At 40.7% G+C, this 23,365-nt stretch overlaps 2 protein-coding genes across 7 annotated transcripts in view; one reads left to right on the forward strand and one right to left on the reverse strand.

Moving 5' to 3' along the window:
* Nucleotides 1-3,225, forward strand: part of kmt2d (lysine (K)-specific methyltransferase 2D) — a 30,602-nt gene extending 27,377 nt beyond the window's left edge. For all 6 annotated transcript variants that reach the window (XM_019349666.2, XM_025901855.1, XM_019349669.2 and 3 more), the window contains one exon: nt 64-3,225. In XM_019349666.2, the coding sequence (XP_019205211.1) occupies nt 64-156 (93 nt within the window). In that variant the 3' untranslated portion in view covers nt 157-3,225. The remainder of the gene's footprint in view (nt 1-63) is intronic.
* A 1,814-nt stretch (nt 3,226-5,039) lies between these two features.
* Nucleotides 5,040-20,752, reverse strand: acvr1ba (activin A receptor type 1Ba). Its single transcript, XM_003448172.5, has 9 exons — nt 20,531-20,752; nt 10,814-11,050; nt 10,456-10,716; nt 10,084-10,314; nt 9,729-9,896; nt 9,490-9,646; nt 8,664-8,788; nt 8,442-8,572; nt 5,040-7,672 (listed from the first exon to the last, which is right to left on the reverse strand). Exons 1-9 carry the CDS (start codon nt 20,592-20,594, stop codon nt 7,547-7,549), a joined length of 1,500 nt encoding a protein of 499 aa, XP_003448220.1. The 5' UTR covers nt 20,595-20,752; the 3' UTR covers nt 5,040-7,546.
* Between the last annotated feature and the right edge of the window lie 2,613 nt (nt 20,753-23,365).

Consider the following 23,365-nt stretch of genomic DNA (forward strand, 5'->3'; position numbering starts at 1 on the left):
AAACAGCCTTCATTGTACTACTACTATATCTGCAGCCTTTAACTGTCTCTCTCCTAATTCCAGCTGACGTACGACTACCAGTTTGATTTTGAGGACGATCAGCACAAGATCCCTTGCCACTGCGGAGCCTGGAATTGCCGAAAATGGATGAACTAACCAGAAAGCAGAACGATGGAAAATTCCCTCTCGCTGGTACCAGAACACTCCTGCGCCAAAGCCTATGAAAATCCTACATCGCCAGTGCATAAGCTGTTCATAAAGATATGGAGGAAGGCTGGCCTCCGCTATTAAAAGACTAAAGTGTTACCTGTAGCCAAAGGTTTGAAGAGCATTAATCAATAAAAGCAGCCGACCACCATTCATCAGCAGAAGCTTGATGGTGGGACTAACTTTCGTGTTTGGAGTAGTCGAATCACCCTTTCCTCAGCCAAATCCCTCCTCTTCCCCATCCCCCACTTCAAACCCTCCCAACTTTTCTGGTCTCAATAAGCTTACAGTGGCTGGAAAATGATCCTCACCATCTACCAAAACATTCTGACCCTCTGATATCAGTACTTGTAGTGCAGAGCTCATCTGGAGCTTCGACAAAAAAAAGCCATTAAAAATGTTAAGAATGAACTAAGGACACTTTTTTTTTTTATATTTTTTTTTTTTTAATGTTTTAAGTCGGACCTATTTCCTGTCCCGCCTGACCACACCTCCCCCCCTTACCTCCCAGACAAGGCACTTTCCCATCAATGACTCATAACGACAACATGGATATTGGCTAGCTAGACAATCTTGATGTGGCTCTGTGTGAGAACTACATGTGATCGATGGAGAGAGAAAAAAGAAAAGAGGAGAAAAAAGTAAGTTAATATAAAAATTTAAGATACTATTGATCTGTGGCTTCAGTCGCACCAGATGTTCTGACTGTGTGGAGTCCCATGGTGGGTTAGTTGGACCCAGTCTACCTCACTGATTTAGCGAGAAGTGACTGCTTTGTATAAAAACTGTTAACTGCTACTGTGGAAATACTCCGGGGGGTTGGGGAGGGGGCGCGACGGTGATTTTTGGGGGTGGGAGGGTTGTTTTTATGGGCTTAGCCTTCTCGGACAAGCAGGGAATCTTAAGCAGCAGGTTTGCTCTATCTACTCTATGCTGATGATGATTTACAATAATGAGCCAACATAATTATTATTCATGAATTATTTATACAGATGAACTATATGACAGTTTTGATAAGATATTGCATTAAAGTCACAATCAGAAGCTTAGTGGGTGTTCTGTATGCCACCAAATCATCCTGGATATTGATGTAGCTTTTGCTTTTGTGTTCTTATTTATGCATCTCAAAAAAAATCCTGCTATTAGCTGTGTGAAAGCACAATAACATCCACATTTATTTTTTCTGAGTTGCTTAAGACAGTAAGAGTTTGAGTGAATGGCTCAAGGATCACGCAGGTCCAAAATTAACCAAGTACCCATTAGCTGGTTGTTTCACACATGAAAGTTCCACTTGTTTGGGAAAAAAAGGAGCCAGCAGATGCATGACTACTGTCCCCATTCAGTGCTTTTTTTTTTCTTTCTTTCTTTTTTAAATTCTTTTTTTGTTTGTTTTTTACTCCCCAACAAGTCAACCTTAAACTTTAATCATGCCTCTTCCTCTCTGTATTATTTAATGGACTGTTGTTAAACTTTTACTGTAGTAAGTCTTCCTCCGCCTGAGTACAGCCTGCAGTGTTTCTACTTCCCCTGTAGTGTGCTTTTTCTAGTGCTGGTACTGTCTCCTCGAGGCTGAACTGATGGCAGGGAAAGACTTATTGGAAAAAAGGGCATTTGTTTTCATTTCTGTGTAAGAATAACGAGAAAAAAAAAGTCTTTAAAGGGAGCTTTACTAAAACTCCACCTTCCCATACTACTTTGGTTCCTCCTTCCCTTAACCTAAGACCTCACATGATTTTAAAAATGCAAAGTTGTAAAAACTGTAAATATACTATATGCATTGAGGGAGGGGGGGACAACAGCTCTTTATCCAGCCCCTTTGTAATCAAAGTCAAAAGTGTAGAAAAATAAAATTGGAAAAAAAAAAAAAAATCAACCACTGGATATCATTTTAACAAAGATAAAGCTGTACATAAATATAAATATATGTAAAATGGCAAACTAATATCTTTATGTATATGAACCAGAGTGTTTTGCATTTACTTGTTTTTTCTATTAGTGTTTTTTGCTATAAGCTTTCAGGTGAGTTTGTTAAAAATAGATGTGAGGAAAATGTCCGGGATTCTCTATTCGGACGACGAGAAGCCGAGGTGATCATGGGGCTGTTTGGATTCACGCGGAGAGTCGTTAATTAGACATGGAAAAATCACTTCTTGCATAAAGCAGTACAATGGTGCATAGCATTTGTATTTATGTAATATTGTTAATGTTTTTTTTTTTTTCTTTTTATTTATGCTACTGCTTGTTGATTTACCAAAACCTCCCCCTTTAATCGGTCAAAATTGGATTCATATAGTCTTGAAAGGACAAATCTTGAATTCCCTAGAATATTGTTAGTGTTTTGCTTTTTCCTTTTTTTTTTTCCTTTAATATCTTCCCTATAGAAGTGAATGTGTTGGTTAACATTGTGAAATGGTTACTTGGCCTGATGTATGTTATGATGTAATAATCGAAGTTAATCCCATACTTAACCTGGTAATGAATTGCACTCTCGTAGTATAACAGAAACTTTCTCTGAAGTGGTAGATATTGATCAAGTATCTGAAGCAGTGATATATATACATATATAAATATATATATATATCTATATTTTTTGGTATGTTTCTATTCCAAGGGAAGAACACGAGACATTATGCCGCTCACTGGATTTCCGCCTGAATAATTTTTAACTTCTCTGAAACTTAATTTAAGTTCTCTGCATATCTTATAATTTAATAAAGGTTGCTCATAATTTGATTTTTTTTTTCTTTTTAACCTCACGTACTTTAAAATAAAACTTAAAAAAAAGATGTTGCATCTGTACAGCAGAGATACTTTTAGGGAATATGAATAAATATAATGATCATTTTTATTGTATGTGGCATGTTTTATATGGATATTATTTTGAATTGTACATATTTTTTTCAGGACGCCAGAGGTTGCATCTCTTTATATACTGGTTTTCCACTTCCTTTCCCCTTCATCTTATTTCTTTGTCTGCTTTTGTTTCTTGTAAAGGAAAAATAAAATGCATTTTAAATATGTGCTCATTTTCTATTGTCAGCACATGACCACAAAGCTTTATACTTGGGTGAGTCGGTGGTTATATGAACAGTTTTTACTCGTGGTGGTCATACTGGTCAGTAAAGGGATGCCTAACTATTCTATGCATGAAGCAAGAAAATCCACTAGATTATTCTGGGAAAACATAGGATGCCAAAAAGCAGAGTAAGAGCACTCCAATCATGTTTATAATTCTTAAATTGGTTATTTGTAGAATAGTGTGATTTTTAGATGTGAAGTTCCAAACAAAAACCTCTAAAATAAAGATGTTTTATTGCCTAAAAATCTAAATTATATTTGCATACAGGCCAACAGAAAGTAACTAAACAAGTTGTGTCATTGTCCTTGTCAGTGGAATAAGGTCTATGAGGGAAAAAACAAAAAGCCTTGGTCAGGGTGCTTTTAGCTGGTAGGATTGAAACAGTGAATTAAATAACTGGGTTCCTGGAACCAGTATATGCAGAAGTGCATCTCTGAAAGCACAGCAGATGGGCTACAGCAGCAGCAGACCACGCTGGGTGTCGCTCCTGTCAGCTAAGGAAAGGAAACCGAAGCTACAATCAGCTTAGCAAAACTGGAAAATCATTGCCCAGTCTGATAAGTCATCATTTCAGCAACATTCAGGATTGAAGGGTCAGAATTTGGTGAAACACCTGCCACGTATGGATGTATGTCACAAAGTCTTAATGAACTAGCAAATGTAGATATGTCGTTTTTGGTAATGCTGTATGACTAAAGGTGTAGTGGTATTAAATTATAATTACATGCACATACTTAAACGCTAGGTACACTACAATAAAGGGGGTAGCGAGTCAAGTATAATTATTTATTTGTAGAAACCTAAGAGTAAAAAACAACAAACAAAAAAAAAATCCAACATGCACATCCAGTGTTTTTATTTTGAAATAAAAACACTGGCAGGGGCCAGCGGTACCCTTCAGCCTCCTACTAGATACATCTATGGTACCAATTTTAAAAAAAATCCTACGTTGCATTGTTCACAAGTTATCACAGTCACAAGCTTTTCAAAAAAAGTTTACCTCTGACCCTTGATCTTGAGATTGAGTTCAATGAGATTTGAACTTTGAACTCCGAGATTTTTAATAGGTCCACTTGTGGTGTCAATTTCGAAGTCACAGGTGACTTCCTACTCGAGCTATCGCATTCACAAGATTTTCAGAGAACTTGACCTCTGACCTTGAGGTCAAAGTCACCAATGTTCAAACTTGTCCCAGATTTTCAGTAGAGAAACTGATGATCATAGACGTGAAACTGTTATGTCGCTTCGTTCTGGAGTTTTAGCATTCACAAATCTGGGTGTCCACTTCACCTGCCCGTCTGGCAGGGTGACGACAATATCCCATCAACTTTTTATGGCTGTGGGAGAAAAATGCAAGTCACTCCATAATACGCCCCCCCACCCACCCCAAAAAATATAAATTTATAATGCAAGATGGGTAAATATTGCTTTTCTATAAAACTACCAGAAATTAAAATACTAATCATTTACTCCATGCAGTACTTATTACTTAAGCACTACTTAAATTTACTTCCACTGTAATTGTTCCCTATAAAAACCTGACATGTTACCAGTTATTGTAGTGCACCCAACTCTAATTATATTTACATACAAATACTTAAATTGTAATTTACAATTCCCCATCAGTGTATTTTGTCTTTAGTCACAAGCCATATTTTAAAATATTATCTTCTTTATGAAGAAAAAACAAAACCAAAAAAAAAGACAAAAGAGAAAACCAAACATCTTAAATGAGCACTGGCCAAGTCACAGATAAGAAAAAGAGGATTTTATTGTATATCATCTATATACACCTTTGAACTAATTCTGAAAAGATCTGCACAATATTATTATTTTTTTTTATTACCTATGAACAGGATGTCTGATGGTCATATACCCATGGCAACAAACCAAACATGGACAGGAGTGTTTTGACAATTTTGGTTCAACTGACAGCAGTCTCCCACTTCCCCTCACTTCTCCTTTATTCACTTCCCTCTGCCCGCTGAACTTCTACCCATGTTAACAGTAGCAGCAACATTTCTGGGGTACACAGCCAACGACCCAAACAGAAAAAAACCAAAACAAAAAAAAAACAACAACAAAAAGCACACAGGAAATGGGGGGAAAAACATGTCTTAAGTTCATCTACCTCAGTGCAGAGGACCCAGTGTTTGAGACAGCATGCAAAAAATGGATACCAACATGACACATGGATTCTGGATCAAGTGATGGCGTAACTAACGTTAACTAATCGCCCTTGTGGACATAACAGTGCAGAGCCCGATGGTGACAAATGTCAGTGTAATACTTTCATAGTCTCGTCTGGAGACAGACTCACAAAGGCAGACGTAGAATGAAAACATGCAGTTTCTCTTTACGGCATGTCAGTCTTTGACGGTAAAACTCCCAACTACATTTTACATCTAACCGTATGTTCCCTGTGCGCGAACTGTCACCAATCGTCTGGGTTTCTGAATAAACAGCCGGTGGCAGTATCAGAATAGTAAGGTTTACAAGAAGCTCCTAAGTATTCCAGTGTCATTGAGAAAGATGTCACCCCAGAAGACGTATGTAGAAACAGATCTGCATTACTGGGCTCTTGAAAGAGCTCAACAAGCAATTGCAATAGTTGTGTTTATATAGATTTAAGGAAAAAAAAAAAGAAAAAAGGAAGTTGCAGCAAAATGGCCTGGGATCAGTAGTACCACCAATTTACCATGAGAGGAGCAAGTGAAATACAAATTCCAGCAGATATCGCAATCCTTTCCTCGGACAGTCAGAAACCATAGACGGATCGAACAGACGCATGAAAGTACCATCCAATTAAAATCACTGTTCAAATGTCACACTGGAGCTTGTGGCATAAAAAGAAAATAATAAAACAAAATGCATGTTGTATATACAAATCATATGTACCCATCATCAGTAGTGTCTAATGTTAAAGCCAGAAGAAAAACACCAATCATGATCTTTTACACAAAAAATATATATATTTAAAAAAGAAAAGATTTTTTTCATTGCCTTTTCATACGCCTCTTATTTGCACCGTGTGTTACTACGTCTTCACCCGTCACCGCCGGAGGGTTATGGCTGCATTCAGTTTTTCAAACAGCATCCTTACTTAAAAAAACAAAACAAAAACAAAAACAAAAAAAGAAGAATTAGAAAAAATTTAATTAAAAAAAATGAATGCAATAACCCACGACTCTGAAGACTTGGACTGAACTATGACATTTAATTTTGTGGTTTGTCACATCTCATCTCACAGTGTTCATCATTATGTAGTAAAAACTATGAACAAATAAATTAAAAATAAAACCATCCCAAGAAAAGAAAAATTAAAATAAAATTCAACATTATCCCTGCCACATTTCAAACTAAACACCAGGACTGGACCGCATCTGCTATGTGACACCTGCCTGGTCTCACACATGATGAGGAAGCTACAGTTGAGTGCAACTAATTTGTGTTTGAAGAATATTCAAGTGAGGGACTAAAACGAGAAGAAAAAAGCACAATCCAGCTGTTCATGCTTAATTACCACATGTCCAATAACTGATTTTCTCTAATGAACTACAGCCTACACCAGTAGACGTTGTAGTGTCTTGGGAACATGCTAGTAGTCCAGACACCTTTTTCTCTCACACACACACACACACACACACACACACACACACACACACACACACGACTATAAAAACAGTGCTTCAGCCTCTTTCCCCTCCTTACAGCGACAGAATATGATGTTGTATGGCCAACACAATGGAAAGTTATGTGTAATCGTTCCTAAACTTGAAGCCCACAACATGCCCGACTCTTCTGGACGACTTTAGTCCGTTGTTGGACAATTTCAGAGAGGTTAAAAAAAACAAACAAACAAACAAAAAAAAAAAACAAAAAAAACTGACGATCAAAAACAGAAAATTCCTCTCACTGTACAAGAGTTCTACTTCCTGCCATGGGAAACGAAAAAAAGAAAGGTTGAGTGTGATGATATTAACAGTGGTAGTGCTGTAGTGTTGTGGCCCATGGAGAAGGGAGTCAGAGGGAAGGAGGAAGAGACGTGAGGAGCTAAAGGGAGAGAAAAGTCAGGAAGAGGAGGAGGAGGGGTGATTCTCAGTAGTTTTGGCTAAAAAGGTGAGGTAGGCCTTGTCACAACTTGGAGTGTGGCTTTAAAACTGGCAGGGTTTTCATTTGCAGTCTGTCTTTAGTGTTTCTTTCCTATGGGAGTGTTGTCTGGTTGTGCGTCTCCAGAGCGTCTTTCCGCCGCCTGTGCGCTCACATCTTCACGTCCTCCTCCACGCTGAGCTGAGACAGAGTCTTCTTGATGCGCAGAGCTGTCAGTCTGGCTGCTCCGTTGGCATACCAGCACTCCCTCATGATCTTCCCCATCACGCGCAGTGACTGTGCAGCAAAAGGACAAAAGTGTTACAACATGACTTATAGCCACAGACATTTGAATGAATCACAAAACGTGATCTGCACTTTTCAAACCAGCCTCTGTGTGTGAGAAAAATCAACCCGTCAGTGTTTAAGGTATACTTTAAGAGAGACCTGTGCACCTACATCAGGGACATTAAATGTTGATTACTGAGCCTTGCACTAAGGCAATAACAGACTGTTGGACTGGCTCAATTATTTTGGGTATTATTTTAGTCTCAGACATCACACGATTGTTCATGAAGTTGTTTTTACATGGGATCTCCTTGAACTTTAAATATAATTAAAATGAAAAGCAAGAGAAAGAAAAAGAGCTGACAGAACAAGTTGCCTATGTGGAAAAGCAAAACCTGGAAACCTGGGCTTATAGTGAGGGCACCACTGCTAAGAATAGGGGTACACTTTATGTAAACGATGATTTTATTTTTTTTTTTTTTTAAGTGAAAATAAATCCAAAAATGAACTGATTTATCCCAGTTTTGCTTTATTTGCTGGTAGCCAGCTCAGGGACATCATGAACTCAAAAATTTTATCTACTCAGTCGTCCATTGTTAAAACTATTTTAATCCTCCCCCACAACACTGACTCAGAAGTTGGCAGTCTACCTTTGTACTTGTAGACCAGAACATCTTGTACTGCCAAACTAATACGGCCCAACTGGTTCCATATACTGCCATTGGACATATTTTTAGAAACCACCAGTGCAGCTGTTCATATACATGGTGTGAAATACCTCATAGCTCTGCCACCAATTGGGCACATTGGGCCTCAGTTTCTGGTCACACACCACCTTCCTCATCTCTTCTATGGACGGGTCAGAGGGCACAAGGTCATAGTAGGGTAGCTGGTACTCCTCGTGGATACCTGTAGTACATGACAGAGAAGCATTTTCAGTCTCAGATTTCATGTTTCTGTTGATTTGACCAATTGTATCATATTTATTTAGTGCTCTGACCTCCTGTGTTGCAGCGACGCGCAATCTCCCAATACACCAGGCCTAGTGCGTAAATGTCAGCGCACTTGAAGGAGTCAAAGTGTTTCATGTTTATGGTTTCATCCAGGACTTCTGGAGCCATATACCTGAGGGTGGACACACATGGCACGAACAACAACTTTAGCACCACTAATAGAAACTGAAGTAAGATAACAGCCTGCCAACAAGTCTCAAACTTGCATACTTTGTAATGCCCACTAGGGGGCGATACCTATGGCTGCAAAAAAAGATTTCTGGTCCTCAGTATATGAGAAAAAACAGCCCTCACGCTTCACCGCAGTAAACACTGTCCTGATCACTTTCTGCCCGCAGTGACTCGTTTCTGGTCATCTTGAATTTTTGTAATATGCCAAGTTGTTGGCCAATGAGCATGCAGTTTCACAGTCAGCTCTCCCCCTCCTCACTAATTGAGGATGCAGTTTAAGATCACCAAGGCAGCCATAGAGAAAACTCACATCTTAAGGCTTTAAAACAGGACTTGAGAAACCACTGTGTGGTCATTGTAGCTACTGCCATCTTTTACACTCTACATCACAGTACATCTATCTCACTCAAAGTTCTACCATGGTGCAGAGTATAACAGGGTATTACATCCAAGAGTGACTAGAATTATGAAAAAGTCTAAAATCCAGCTTTTCAAAGTTTTTACTTTCTGATATTCAAAGTTTTAGCAGAAAAAAAAAAAGAAGAAAGTTGTCAGATGTATTGTTTAAGGCCTCAGGGATGACCTGTAAAATCCCCTGCGTGCTTTATCTACTTGAGTGCTGATAAGTATGGAAACATTTACCTCTTAGTGCCCACGCGCTGGTTCGGTGCTATATCGATCGTGTCTGTGATAGACTCATGGCGGACTGCCAGACCAAGGTCAGCTATAGCACACGTGCCGTTCTTCTTAACCAGAATATTTTTGGACTTGAGGTCACGGTGAGCAATGCCAGGTTTACCTGCACGAGAACCAACACAACAGCATTACACTTGCATCAAGAACATGCTTATCCACTCTACAAACATGAAAGTCCATCCCACCCTGAGTGCCTAGGATCTCCATGTGCAGGTGTGCCAAGCCGCTGGCAGCTGATAGCGCCAATTTTATCATCCCCTCAATGGTGACAGAGTAGCGATTCAGGTAGTCAAAAAGTGAGCCATGCTCATGATAGTCTGACACCAGCCAGAGTTGAGTCCAAGTGCCATTGTCTGAAAGGGAGCAAATTAATAACGTCAATCAAACAATCTACTCTACTTAAACAGCAGCGAGCTTGTAAAACACTTTATTTTGAAAAGGCCTAAACTTTTCCTGTTGAGGGTTGTTTAAAGCAGTCTTCTTGTATTGTTCGTTTTATTTTAACAAAAGCCAAATCTGAACAATTCCAGTTTTCCTCACCTTTATTGTCTGCTGCGATAAATCCTAGGATATTTTCATGCCGTAACATGATTGTCTGGTAGATTTCAGCCTCTCTGAACCAGGAGCGCTCCTCTCTGGATGAGAAGATTTTCACTGCTACATCGCCTCCCCTCCACTTCCCGCGCCACACCTCCCCAAAGCGACCTTTTCCTATTATTTCCTGCAGCACAATAGTCCTGGCCACAGTCCGCTGCACAAACAGGGGCAAACCTGCAGAGGGGGCAACAGACAGGCAACAAATAAACAAGAGTTCCCTGATAAGTATCCTCACGCTGTTATGGTGAATGTTACTCATTTGGGCATACTGATATATCTAAGGACATATGGAAGCTACTGCTCTTGCATACTGACCAGAGCCTGATCCAGAGGTGGACATGTCATAGATTAGGTCCTGGAGCGTCTTATCCTTGGCCAAGTATAGATGGTCACAGGAGGGATCTTCTACCTCCAGTCTTTGTCTGTGGCTATAGGCCCTCTGGTGATACTGGAACAGGAACACCCCGACCATCAGCAACACACAGAGCAGGAACACGGGCCCTGCAATCACTGCCACCAGCTCCACTGGCCCCCAGTTGCTCACTTGGGTTGACCATTCCCCCCCTTTGGTTGGGACTAAGAAGACAAAACAAAAGAAATGGGTTAAAAAAATAAAAAAATAAACAGTCACAATTGAACTGAAACAGCTCTTACATATTTAATGAGGTCTCACCTGGGACTTTCAGGTCAATACTGTTGCAGTAATCTACATAGCAGCAGTGAGTATTGAAGAAGCCTTCAGCACTCAAACAGTAGAACGGTTGCCCAGGGGGAACCAGGCTGTCCTGGTTGATGCAGACACGTACGTGTTCCTCCTTCCCACTGACATAGTAAGTTGAAGCCATGCAGGCACCGTCTGTCTCGCACTCATAGCCCGTCTTCTCACAGTTTGTGCAGTTGCAACGTAAAGCTGAGAGAGAGAAAAAGAAAAGAAGTTTATCACCATGAGGTTACAGAGAGTCCTCTAGTTCACTTCTCCATTGTGCCCAGCAGGGGGCAAGCATACACCACTGTTTCAATACAAAATGTAATGAGTGTCCCTTTCAATTGTGGGCATATTATGACGTGCAGACACAGATCCTTAGTGTTCAGCAGAAGCAGCCAGACGGCCCTGGCGGCCCTGAAATCAGATCCTTCACTGCAGATGAACCCAGACACGCAGGGTGGAGACAGTCCTACCCAGTGGGACAGACAAAGTGAAACTCAACAAGGGGAGAGGGCTCCTGCCAAATCCCCAATGCAGCATTCTGCTCCATTCCTCTCCTGTCTTTTTCACATCGACACTGAGAGCCGCCACTGTTTCAGCTAATGAGACCAGAGTTTTATTAAACACAGCACACTTCTGTGCAGGAACCTATTAAAAGGTGACACACTGGAACTCCTGCCGCTGTCAATAATAAAACTATGGTGGTCCATATACACGCAAACAAATGAGGTCAGTGCCTGCCACATCTAAAACAGAACCAGTACTGGTTGAGCAATCCAGAGAGCAAGAAACTGAAAACTGATTAGATTTGGAGTGAAATGTAATTTCGAGTCATACCACACATGCTTCTCATTTAGAGCAAGGCCAGCACATTAAGTTTCTTCTAAGGTTTACTCCTACCACAGCGCACAGCAGGGCATGGCATAGTTAGTTGGTTGTAGGAATGTGGAGCCGTTTTTATTTTTGGTTGTTCGTTTTACACAGGAAAACCCAAAATGAAAAACTTACTGTAAACACTACCGTGGGTGAGGCCAGACAAAGGCTGGACCACTTGAGACTAATCACTGTGGAATTAACAAAGACAAGACCACTATACCCAAAAACAACACAGGAGGAGACACAAAGAGAAGAGGAATTTCAATCCGTATTCTTCTTCAAAAAGAGGCTCAACATTGGTTGGACAGCTGACAATGCCTAGCCTAGAGGAAAGAAAGACTTTGAGAGTGGCAAAATTTCACTAATCCTCTGTGTCTTATACTAAAGGGCTTCTTTGACCAGATGAGCTCAGTGATCTTCTCTTTTTGAACCAACGAAGAGGTCGGCCAAAAGGTGTCAGCAGATTCCAGCAAATTAACCAAGTACCAACTACCAGAGTAGTTGCTTAATATGGCTTGGATATATTTAAAAATAAATAAATAAATAAAAAATTCAATGACTGATATACTTATTGCAACATCTGCATGTAACATCCAAGTGGCCTAAACCACAAACTGTGGTGTCATAGGAGTGGTTTCTACTTCGCTGAACTCTTCAAGGTTGATTTCTGCGTGGGAGCATTTTTTGCATGTAGCGTGTACGCTGATGTGTCTATGCTTGTTCACTAAGTGGTAACTGGAAATGTGGAACACTTGAAGCTGAGTTTCAGTAATATTTCACATCTGGTTAGTGTTTGTGTGTGTGCTTGCGTGCATGTCTTGTTCTTGAGGAGGCGAGTGGGAAAGTGACAGGAACTCAATGCTGAGTGTGTCCAAATTTCACTCAAGTTCGCATGCAGATGGAATTTCCTGCAGATTACGCAGAGGTAAAGTTGCCTGGGCCTGATAAAAAGAGAAAAACAAACCCTGTGCCACATCAGGCTAATGCGTGGCAAATAGTTTAACAAAATAAAACCGATGACAGGAGTCGTGGCAGTAGGTTTAAATGCAGGACGACACATTACTTCCATCAACATTCAGACAACCTGAAACGCCTCTTTCCACCAGGATCATCTCTCCATGACGTCTGCCGTTTATGGCTTTTCAGTAAAGCATATCAAATTTTTACCAAGTGAATCCAGACAAGAGCCTTTTTCATCAATACATTCTCAAAAGCAAGAGCAGCATTTAAAAGGAAATACACACAGCACATTTTAAGACAAAGCGCCTCCTCACCACACTTAGGATTGTAAACCAGACCGAATCCCCTCACAAAACTCAAATTGAAGGCTATGAAAGGTTTTTTCATGACAAACATATTGCACCAATACACGATAATGAGCTAACAGGAGTGATCTGACAAGAACACGGTGATCTGAAATGAACAGGCACATTCATCACTGGAGAGTCTGTGTGGTAAGACAGATGGCACACAGACACACAGACAGAAGCTCAGGAAGGAAACCAAACATGGCTGAAAACACACACATTTGCTTCTCAACTCTACCATGGATGGTTTGCGGCCTACCAAGAGTTTGGTTTGTGGGAAGTCCTCCCTTTCATTTAGGGCTACCTTATGACTATACCGTGTGTAGCCCACTTCCACACTGAGAAGCAAATACATTGTGGGTGTTCAGCACAGCGAAAACATGAGAGGATATTTATTATTAACTTGATGGTGATTGATTCACAAGTTTAGATCAAATGATCTGATGTTTCATTACTGACTAATGCTTTTATCTAAATGAAAACATCCTGTAAGTTGAATGCACTGTGACTACAATGTATAACATTTATGCAATCACCAAACAGGCTTAGGCGATATAAAAATCTGTCAACCAGCCATAAGCGGTTCTACTGGTGACTGTGTAATATTTATCAATATATGCATGATGAAAAAACAAAAACAAACAAACAAAAAAACCCAAATAAAAGTCATAAGCAGAAACCCCTAGATGAAGCAATTAGGTGGGGGACATTTCTCTCACATCCTCTTAATAATGAACAAGCTGCTGGGAAAAATCACGCGTCACTAAACCATACGGGCACACGTACAGTTTTTGATTTAGTTTTCAAATATAATTAATACCAACTGGACAACAAACACTAAAACACACTCAAATGTCACCTCTACTTTCTGAAAAACTAAAAGAGGGACACGAATGTGCAAAATATGGGCCGACTCAACTCATTAGTACAAGCTTTGAAACCTGCTTTACAGGTTCTTTATCTGCCAAGTTAGATCCTCATGGAGGCAGATCACGAAAATAGCATAGTAAAAAATGGCCTTCAAATTCACTCCAAAAGAACAAACTGCTCAAGAATTCAGCCAACACTCACCCGCCAATATATTCATCTAACTGCTAAATCATAGCCCCAAACAAAACTTTGCAAAAGATGGCACGAGGTAGCGGTTAAAAAACAAACAACAACAACAACAACCAAAAAAACCCATCCAAAAAAATGAGATGAACATCATGCAATATGGAGTTCTGCTACTTAACTAATTCAAACAAAAAAACATTTATCCAAATGCTGCGTTGTTTACACAGTGCATATCTGCATATCTCAATGGAATCAGAGAAAAAAGTGTTACAAAGCCAGACTTGCAGGAATATTACCAAGCCTAAATACACTTGGATCTGAGGAAAAGGCCGTGTGTGTGAAGTTTGAGTGAACTCTGCTCTTGTATCCACATAATTGGTGGTCTTTACACTGGTCCTTTGTGTGGAGATTAAGGCGACATGAGGAGGGATTGGACTGGCCCTACATGAACAAAGACTGGAGTGGGGGGAGTGCACTTTTGCGTGGGGGGATGGGTGGCATACAGGGGACAGCAGAGTGGGGTTACCAGTAACAACCCCGATGTTTGGGGGAGCTGCTCTGGGCCAGACAGTATGGGGGTTGGTCCCCATTTGGGAAGGACAATACAGAGGGGGAGGGGGAAAACAGGGCTCACAGGGCCCCCCAGCTGCGATTGAGGTCTGCCCAAGTGACCAGCTGCGACTGTCATTAAAACCCAGTCTAGACTTTAACTTATGGGAGGGAGCAGGAAAGGGAACACATGACAAAAACAGGGAGAGCAGAGCCTAAAAGCAATCCCTTTGAGCCGTTAGCACGGAGTTCCAATCATTCCGTTCGTGTTGAGACAGGAAATGGAGAACACAGTCAGGAAAACATTATTAAAACATTGTTGCCATAAACAGTGTTGCCTTAATTTGGCGGTCCTATGAACCTAACAAAATAAAACACAGAACAGCCCTATTCCACACAACTTCACCCATAAACCACGATGTTCAGCAGCGTTCAGCAGATGCCTGCGCCGTTCAGACCGACTTGGTGGAAACAACGCTGTCAAAACACGAGTGAAGTTCTGTGTACGATAACATAAAGACACTGGAAAATACTGTAAATGTGCTTGGCATAGGGCGGCAGGTTACACAAACACTGTGGGTTTCTGGGGGCTCAGACAGACAGTCAGCACGTGTGCGTGTATGGGGAGGGGAGAACCATTACCAAAATGCACTGGCTGAAATTAGATCCATACAGATACCAGACTGAGAGCTGATCAAGACAAGCAGACGCCACCAGACAGTGTGAGTGCAACACACATACACAGGCTAACATACACATGCACACACCACAACTGTGTCCTAATCAATGCTAGGGGAAGGAGGAAAGTCATTACCTTTGTCTGCATCTCAGGGTCAGATTACTGATCTGATTCTAAAGTAAAGTCTCTGGGGCCGAGGCTGCTTCTACCATCTCTACCAACCACCAGCCTGAGGCTACATCCCTTCCTGTCTTGTCTGTTGTTCTGGTCAGGTTCAAAAGCACACGAGTGTGAGCACAGGTTCACTTTGGATTTGTTGCAGACACTTGTGCTCAGATTCTCAAACTGATTTCTAAAATATATTATGGTAATATGAGTCAGTGCCATTTGAAGCTGCTTGTAACCCATCCTGGATGTTTGCAGAAGTGTAGGTTTTTTTCCTCTTCGGTTACAATTATTTGTTAAACACAAACACTGTTTTCTTACAGACCAACAACTCTGAAAACTGGCACCAAATACACTACAGACACTTACACATTTTTTGTTTGCTTGTGTTTAGCCTTGATGTCAAGTTCTTCCTGTTAAAAAGGGAGTTTTTCCTGTCCCACCATTGCCACGTGTCTGATCATAAAGGGCAGTTTCATTGTCCAAGCTTTTTTTTTTTTTCCCCCTGGGGGATTTTTGTAGGGTTTCACCTTAAAATATTAAGCACTTTGAGGTAAACTGTTGTTGTGATCTGGTGTTACATAAATAAAACTGAAGTGACGCACTGAAAACTAAAGCTAATTTATTTCCAAAACTCCTTGATTCTGCTGTAATTTGTATTTTCATTGCATAAATATCTGAGAAGAATGATCAGAATGACAATATATACATAGCACAATGCATACATAGAAATTTCACATATGGCAAGAAACAACAAAAAAATTATTTTTTTAGTTATGTCACTCTTTTCATTGTGAAAAAATACAGATTAAGTTATTCTGCAGATAATCCTTAAGCTAATAATATTGTGAAACCAAAATAAAAACAGCCCAGACAAAATGCAGCATTGATCCGAGAACACCACAAGGATTTGGCATAAATCCAGTAGTTACCTTTAATGCTCAAAAAAGCAACTACTTTGCATATTCACACACTTACTCATTACAAATTTTGGCTCTGTTTAAGCTACCAACACTATCTGAGCCCAGGAAAGAAAATAGGGTTAAATGGTATTTGAAGAGCTAGTCAGATAAGGCACTCTCACTGGATTCCCAAAGCAAAAGTCTTACCAACAGCCCTACCCTGGATCACACCAATCAAAGTAAATCATTGTCACGGAAGCATTAGAGAAAACTTGACAAGTAGACTGCATACCTTCTAGCAGAAAATTACAAGGCAGCGCAGGTCTGATCTAAATTCCAACAGCAGTCAGAAAAAACAAAAAAAGAAAAACAAATCAAACACGTCTACAAAGAGACATGCAATGGAGGAAGGTGTCAAGTTTAGCTCTATAGACATAAATTAACATAACTATCAAGTCTGTGGACAAATCACAGCTCTTATGTCTGTGTACGCTTAAGATATGCCACACAAACAAATGTAGGTTCATGAGCAATATGCAAAAACTCTGTAAACAAAGACTAGTACTTTAGAGTAAATTGAAGAGAAGAGGACAGCCAAGAAGTTGGCTGGCTCTAAAGTGATAGTAATTTCTTGCGGTCTAGCATCAGTAATGGAGGAGCCGGGTCAGTCCGGGGCTATGCCGTCTGCTGTAGCAATTAGGGCTCTCTGCCTCCGGGCCAACGGAGGTCATTAACAACACTGGTCATTATGGAAGGAAAACTAGACCACCCCGGACCTGACCTGACCCAGAATGGCTCAGTGCCACATTATGGAAATTGTTACTAAACACAAATTGCGAAGGAGGTTGTGTCTGAGCCAGGAAGCAACCAGAAATTTTATACAGAGGATGTGATGCAACTTCATTTGATCACGATATAGCTGCAGGGATCTGGCAGACAAAACAACTATCGAGAACAGGTTTAAACAACTGCTACACATCGAGGGAGAAGGAACCCCCCCTTCAAAACACCCAATAACAAAACAAAAAACACTTTCGACTTTTCAAACTCAATCCTACTGGAAATCCAAATGTCACTCTCCCCTCGCCTGTCCACACCGTCTTCATTGTACGGACTTGCACCTTAGAACCCATAAAGTTTCAACCTCTCTGTATATTCTCCTGGCTCTAATCTAATGGGCAGGTATACGCATGTTCCAAACTGACTAGCTCACACTGCCACCACCTGAACTCTTTCACATCAAATTTGACATTAAAAGAGCACCTGCACCTTTTACCCCTGTACAGTGAGTGCCCTGTTCAAACTGAAAGGAAGGCATGTTTTAGTTTCAAGCCACAACCACCTTTCAGACACAATGTTTTCCATTAATCTGAATGCACCTGAACAGGTCTACCTTACATCTTAATGAGCACTATGGCCTTTTTCCAAAAAAAAAGGAGCAGACCGACAACACTCTACTATCAAATTCTGAAACCTATATACACTTGCATAAATGCATAGGCATGCGTGCAATTACAATGTGTTGATGTAAGCCATGGTGAATCATGCCGTTGCCTGCTGTGCATCTCAGTTGCTCATAATGAGAAGGGGGAAAAAAATCCTTCTGAATACACTCATGTTCGGTCACTATGTTGCAGACAGAAAACTCTGATCTAATGCATTCTGTTATTCACACATAGGCCACTAATGTTCATTTATTTATTTAACACATTCAATGTGTTAAATAAATGATGGAAAGAACATTATCCGCTCTATTTGCCTCCTATTGGATATCATACATCAGATGGTATACCTCACTTGATTTACGATAATGAAATCTCACACGAATTGCAAATAGATAATGTGCTTCTATCCATCAATGCTGTATGTGTAAAATAAAGAAACATTAATAAGCCATGTTTGAAATGACAGAAAGCAGTCATTTTAACAGATGAAGACAGCTGGGTTATGCATGAGTGAAGAGTGGAAAAGGAGCACATCAGGAAACGACAATACTCTGGCAGGCCTGGTGATAGTATGTTGAAGGGGTTCTAAAGGTGAGTTCAGAGGTCAAGAGATAGCGGGAGCTCATCTATCCAAAGGCCTTCCTCTAACCTAGAGATAAAAAAACAACCCAAACTAAAGCTTTCTTCACCACACTGTTAGAAGTAAGTGAATGAAAGCAGAAACGGGGCGACCACAGACAACAAAGTACAGATTAAATTCTGACAAAGCAGCAGGCTTTTATATAAGCGAGATGGAGAATGTAGAGAGAAGGGAGGGACGCGCCCTACCTAGCGGCACTGTGGTTGACAGTGCCCATATCACATTGCTACTTTGTTCAATTCACCCAGTCTGACTGCGTCACGCAGACATGTAATGCCCATAACACCAGTGACTCCTAATCCTCGTGAAGTCAACAACACGTGACAGATTCAAACCTGTGAGTAAAGCATATTCTCACAAAAACATACTCGCGCAGGCCTGGAATCTGCTCCAGCGAAGCAGCTTTCAGGTTTGTCTGGTTTCAGCCTGTGCGTGGTGTAATCCATTACATAGTGTGAAAGCGGCTCATGATAGACTCGTGGGCCCCCTTGCATGACAGACCCTGCCAGATGGACAGACCCATTATCACTGTGTGTGTCTGCACCAGTCACAGACCCACCCCCAACTCTCCCCCTCACACATCTCTGTTAATGTTGGTGTAACCCAGGCAAACAAACTGGCCACTCAGGTGTGACAATTTTCCCAGCATGCCTTGTTGAACTGATCAACCTTAGTGTACTGCGCCCTTATCTAAACTAGTGGGGGAGGAACAGTTTTTATGATTCTCGGAAGGATGACTCAATTGTTTAGCACAGTACACTTTAATGGATAACAAATGAAGCCAAGATATTTTTTTCCCCCCGGCACACGGATCATTTTAATAATAAGTGTATTCAGTGAGTGGCAAGTTGAAACAAAGGTACAAAACTCAAAGGAAGAGAAAAGAGTTTTTCATAAAACAAGACATGCTTGTGTCTAACCTACTAAAGCATAATGAAAGTGAAGGGACGTTTGGAGCAAACTTAAAGTTGAGTAGATGCGCTGAGGGGCCAAACGCTCTGTGCTTTGGCTGAATATTTGGTGATATACTGTGTATGCTGTTACATATATTGATATATTATGATGTGGTGCTGTTGTGTGAAGCTGAGCATCAGCTGCTCCAGCAGATGGGGAGGAATCGGACTGAAGAAGGACCATAACTGGCGCCTCAAAAGACCCCACTTGCCACATTTCCATCACAATGAACCCAGACTTCAACTCTGACTTCTGTCTGGGATGGCTGAATGTACGGCTGCTGTCGCCCTATGCCAGCATTCACTTTCTGCTGTGCAGGAAGGAAAGGGGGGGGTGGGGGTCCACTAAGCACCCTTTTCACTCCTTACAAATGGAAAGCGATGGCAGAGCTGCCAGTGTTTACCCTCAGAAAACACATTTCATGCACAAAGTAGGTTAGGCCTTCATTCAGAGGCTCCTTTCTGCTCCTTCCAGCGTGGAAACCAGTCCTCACAACATGTGACGAAACTGTAACTGACCACATTACGCAAATTCAACCAGCCAGCTATCATTATACGATGTCCCCAAGCAAAATAGCGATAAGCAGTCACAAGCCAAAAAGACACTGTTTTGTAAATAAGTTAGCATAACAGACACACAAGAGATTAACCTCAGCATCAACAGCACCATGTAGACTATTATTCCTTGCTTGGGGCGTTCATACCGAATAATAAAATCGTATTTATATCAGTTTCGTATCCATTTAATAACACAGATTTATCAACATTATTTAACTTTAGCTAGCAGACGTTAGCTGGCGCTTCGGAACAGACAGCCCCACCATGTTGTTGTTGTTGTGGTTGTGGTGGTTGTTGGTTTCGCTACTCGTGTTCAACAACAGCTCAATTGAATTTGTCAGCGGATAAAAGCCAAAAATCTCGATAAATCATCAAACACGGCACGGCAGCCGGTTCGACCAAACAGCAGCCGTGGTTTTGAGGTCGACGCTAGCAAGACACGGCTAGCCAAATCTGCGATAGAGAGCGCCATGACGATTAGCGACAACAGGCGATGCCCAGTCCAGGAAAACACATCGAGACAAAAGCCGGAGAGGTGCTCGGATGAAACTTACCATTACCGACGGCCACCAGCCCGAGCAGGGCCAGCAGCGTTGGGGCAATTTGTTTTAGAGCCATTTCTTCATAACTCCCATCTCTCCCGCGATGAAATGCGTCGTAAGTGTGTCGTTATCAACACGACCAGACCTGAAACACAACCACAGTCCAACCGCACACCACCACCGCCAGATACTAGCCAGCCTGCCAGCCAGCCGAGTGACGTGTTTAAAGGGGTGTGTACGTGCGAGTTTAAAGGGGAGGGCTGAGGGCTGCACGTCCCCTTCTGCCCCTGAGGTCAAGGCTGTGTGTGGTAAATAAAGTGGTGGGCGAATTGCCTTCTTCCAGTTTCACATCATCTAAAGAGCAGGAGTGATCTGTGTGTGTTATTTACAATAAATTAAAAGTGCTTTTGGAAATTAGATGCCTGGATAATATTCCAAAGATTGATTTTAAAATGATCTGGGATATATTAAGTCAAATCTTCACTATCCAGTAATGGCTGATTGCAGTTGTTTTTCATGATTATATATAATACCAAAAAAGAGCCTTGTGAGCTCAGTTCATAGCTAACATTGTGCATTTGATGGTTTATATACTAAAAATGTATGCCCACGCTCAGGTGCTGCTTTCACTGAAATCAATCTGTTTTCTTTCTGTGAATTTACAGTTTTTTATGTCTCAGTTCACTTTTTCATAGGTTTATATATTTATTTTCAAGCAAGTTTTTTTTATTGAGCTCTGTGTATTATGTAACATGAAAGAAAACAACAAGTGAACAAATAAACATTGCCAGTTACACTCAACTGGCAATGTTTATCATTTCTGAAAATGAAAAATATTGTTTGTGTGTATATGTGTGAAATGTGACTACATGTGTTGCCACAACTGGCTTTAATGTGTGTAAACAAAGTGCATCTAGGGCTCTATAATTTATTTATTTATTTTTATGCATGTGTTTCAGCTGCAGGATGAATAAATCTTCAGCAAATATGCTGTGCTGATTGTGTTTATTACTCATAGCTGTGCTTTTGGTGAACAAAAATCTATTTAAGGATCTAACTGGGTCAAACTGCTTTTCATTAGAATTATTGCTCAACACTTAAATTCATCAGGTAAAACAAACATGAAACAAAACAACACCTTTTTCATGTTGATTGTTTAAAAACACTCAAAATTTTGACATGAAGTCACAACTGTTAACACAATGTTCTGTCAAAATCTAATGCTGTGAAGTCACCAAGCTTCTTCATAGTCTACATTCAAAGTAGAAACGGTGGTCTAATGGAAACGGACCAGGAAACCAGTGTGAGTGACAAAACCTTCATCTTATCATGGATTGTGATTTGGATGCAGAACTTGAAATCGCAGGCCCCATGAGAGGCGATGATTCTAGGCCTCCCTGCATTTGACTGGAATTAGATTAGTAATACTCTGCTGCGCTCAGATGTTTATCCACCCATATTCAGTGATTGATTCATTATCAGACAAATCCCTCACTGATATTACAGCCATGGGGAACAACATCTGACAAATGTATACTTGTTTGCTGTTCCCTGATCAAAGCGCAAGAGGTAAATCTGGTTTAAATCTGCATAAGAGACCATTTTATTGCTTTATTTATTTATTTATTTTACTTGATCTCAAATCACATCTAAGCCACTGTATCAGATTTTGAGAGAGAGTTACATCCGCTTGCAATTTCTAGTCCAAAAGTGTAAAATAATCGTGCATCCAAAGATAGCACAAGGTGTTTTGGTCCAGCTCTATTCAGGATTTTTGTCTCTCCTCAGGGACCAAACCTGTCTATACTAATACATTCATCTCCCTCCAGCTGAGAATGTAGCTCAGGAAGAGGTGAGCTAGGCTGCAACCAGGTGCATTTGGGACTTTATCTGTGCCTGCTTTTATCACCTGTCCTCTTACTAGCGCTCTCACCGATCTATCCCTGAGCCTAATTGTGTCTGCACAGCCTCCTCTGTGGCTTTATATCTGTCCATTATCGGCCCTGTCCAATTTATCTGCACATTTCTTCGGCGGGCATTGTCTGCTGAACAAATCTCTCCTGTCTCTACAGAGCCAGTGGGAATGATCCCACTGTGAAAAGGAATACACAGAGGAGGAAAACACAGGGAGATGTGAGATGGGCTTCTGCACTCACTGACACGCAGCTTGGCCTCTCTGATACTTCAGCAACCCCCTGCAGTGTTAAAAATAACCAGCTCTTCATCTGACTGACCAGACAGACTGGGACTTCGAGGGAGTATTATCTCACTGGCATTTGTTCAACAACTAGGAAGACAGACAACACACGGACGCACGCACACACACAGACATTCACACAGACATAAACAGATAAAGGAAGAGCAAGCATGACAGACACAGAAAGAAAACATTGGAATGCTGATATTACACAAAGGGGGTGAAGCTGAAACTCTTATTTTCACCAGTGACCGGGCAACGTTTTAAAACTGTTGCACAGTTTTAATTCCCATTGGACATTTCTTACCCTCTTTGACATTCTGCTTCAGTGCTTAACTTTCAACATATTTTCTCAGTGTATTTTTTTTTTAGAACAAATGAGAAAAATTTGACACAGTTTGATGAGTCACTGTTTTGGAGGGTAACACTAAAACCTGTTAGTTCATCTTAAGATTGAACTAACATAATTGTTTTGATTTGGAAAAAGGAGGCACTTTTTTATATATGTATGTTCCCCCTTTTGTAACAGGATCTATAAATTAGTTTGAAACAGAAGTCCTCACATTGAATATTTGCATAAAGGAAATCCAAAGCAGAGAGAATATTGAGGCAATTATTACTCAACTAAATTATTTGACCTAGAGAAAATG

Source organism: Oreochromis niloticus, linkage group LG20, assembly GCF_001858045.2.
Source record: "Oreochromis niloticus isolate F11D_XX linkage group LG20, O_niloticus_UMD_NMBU, whole genome shotgun sequence".
Taxonomy (NCBI): Eukaryota; Metazoa; Chordata; class Actinopteri; order Cichliformes; family Cichlidae; genus Oreochromis; species Oreochromis niloticus.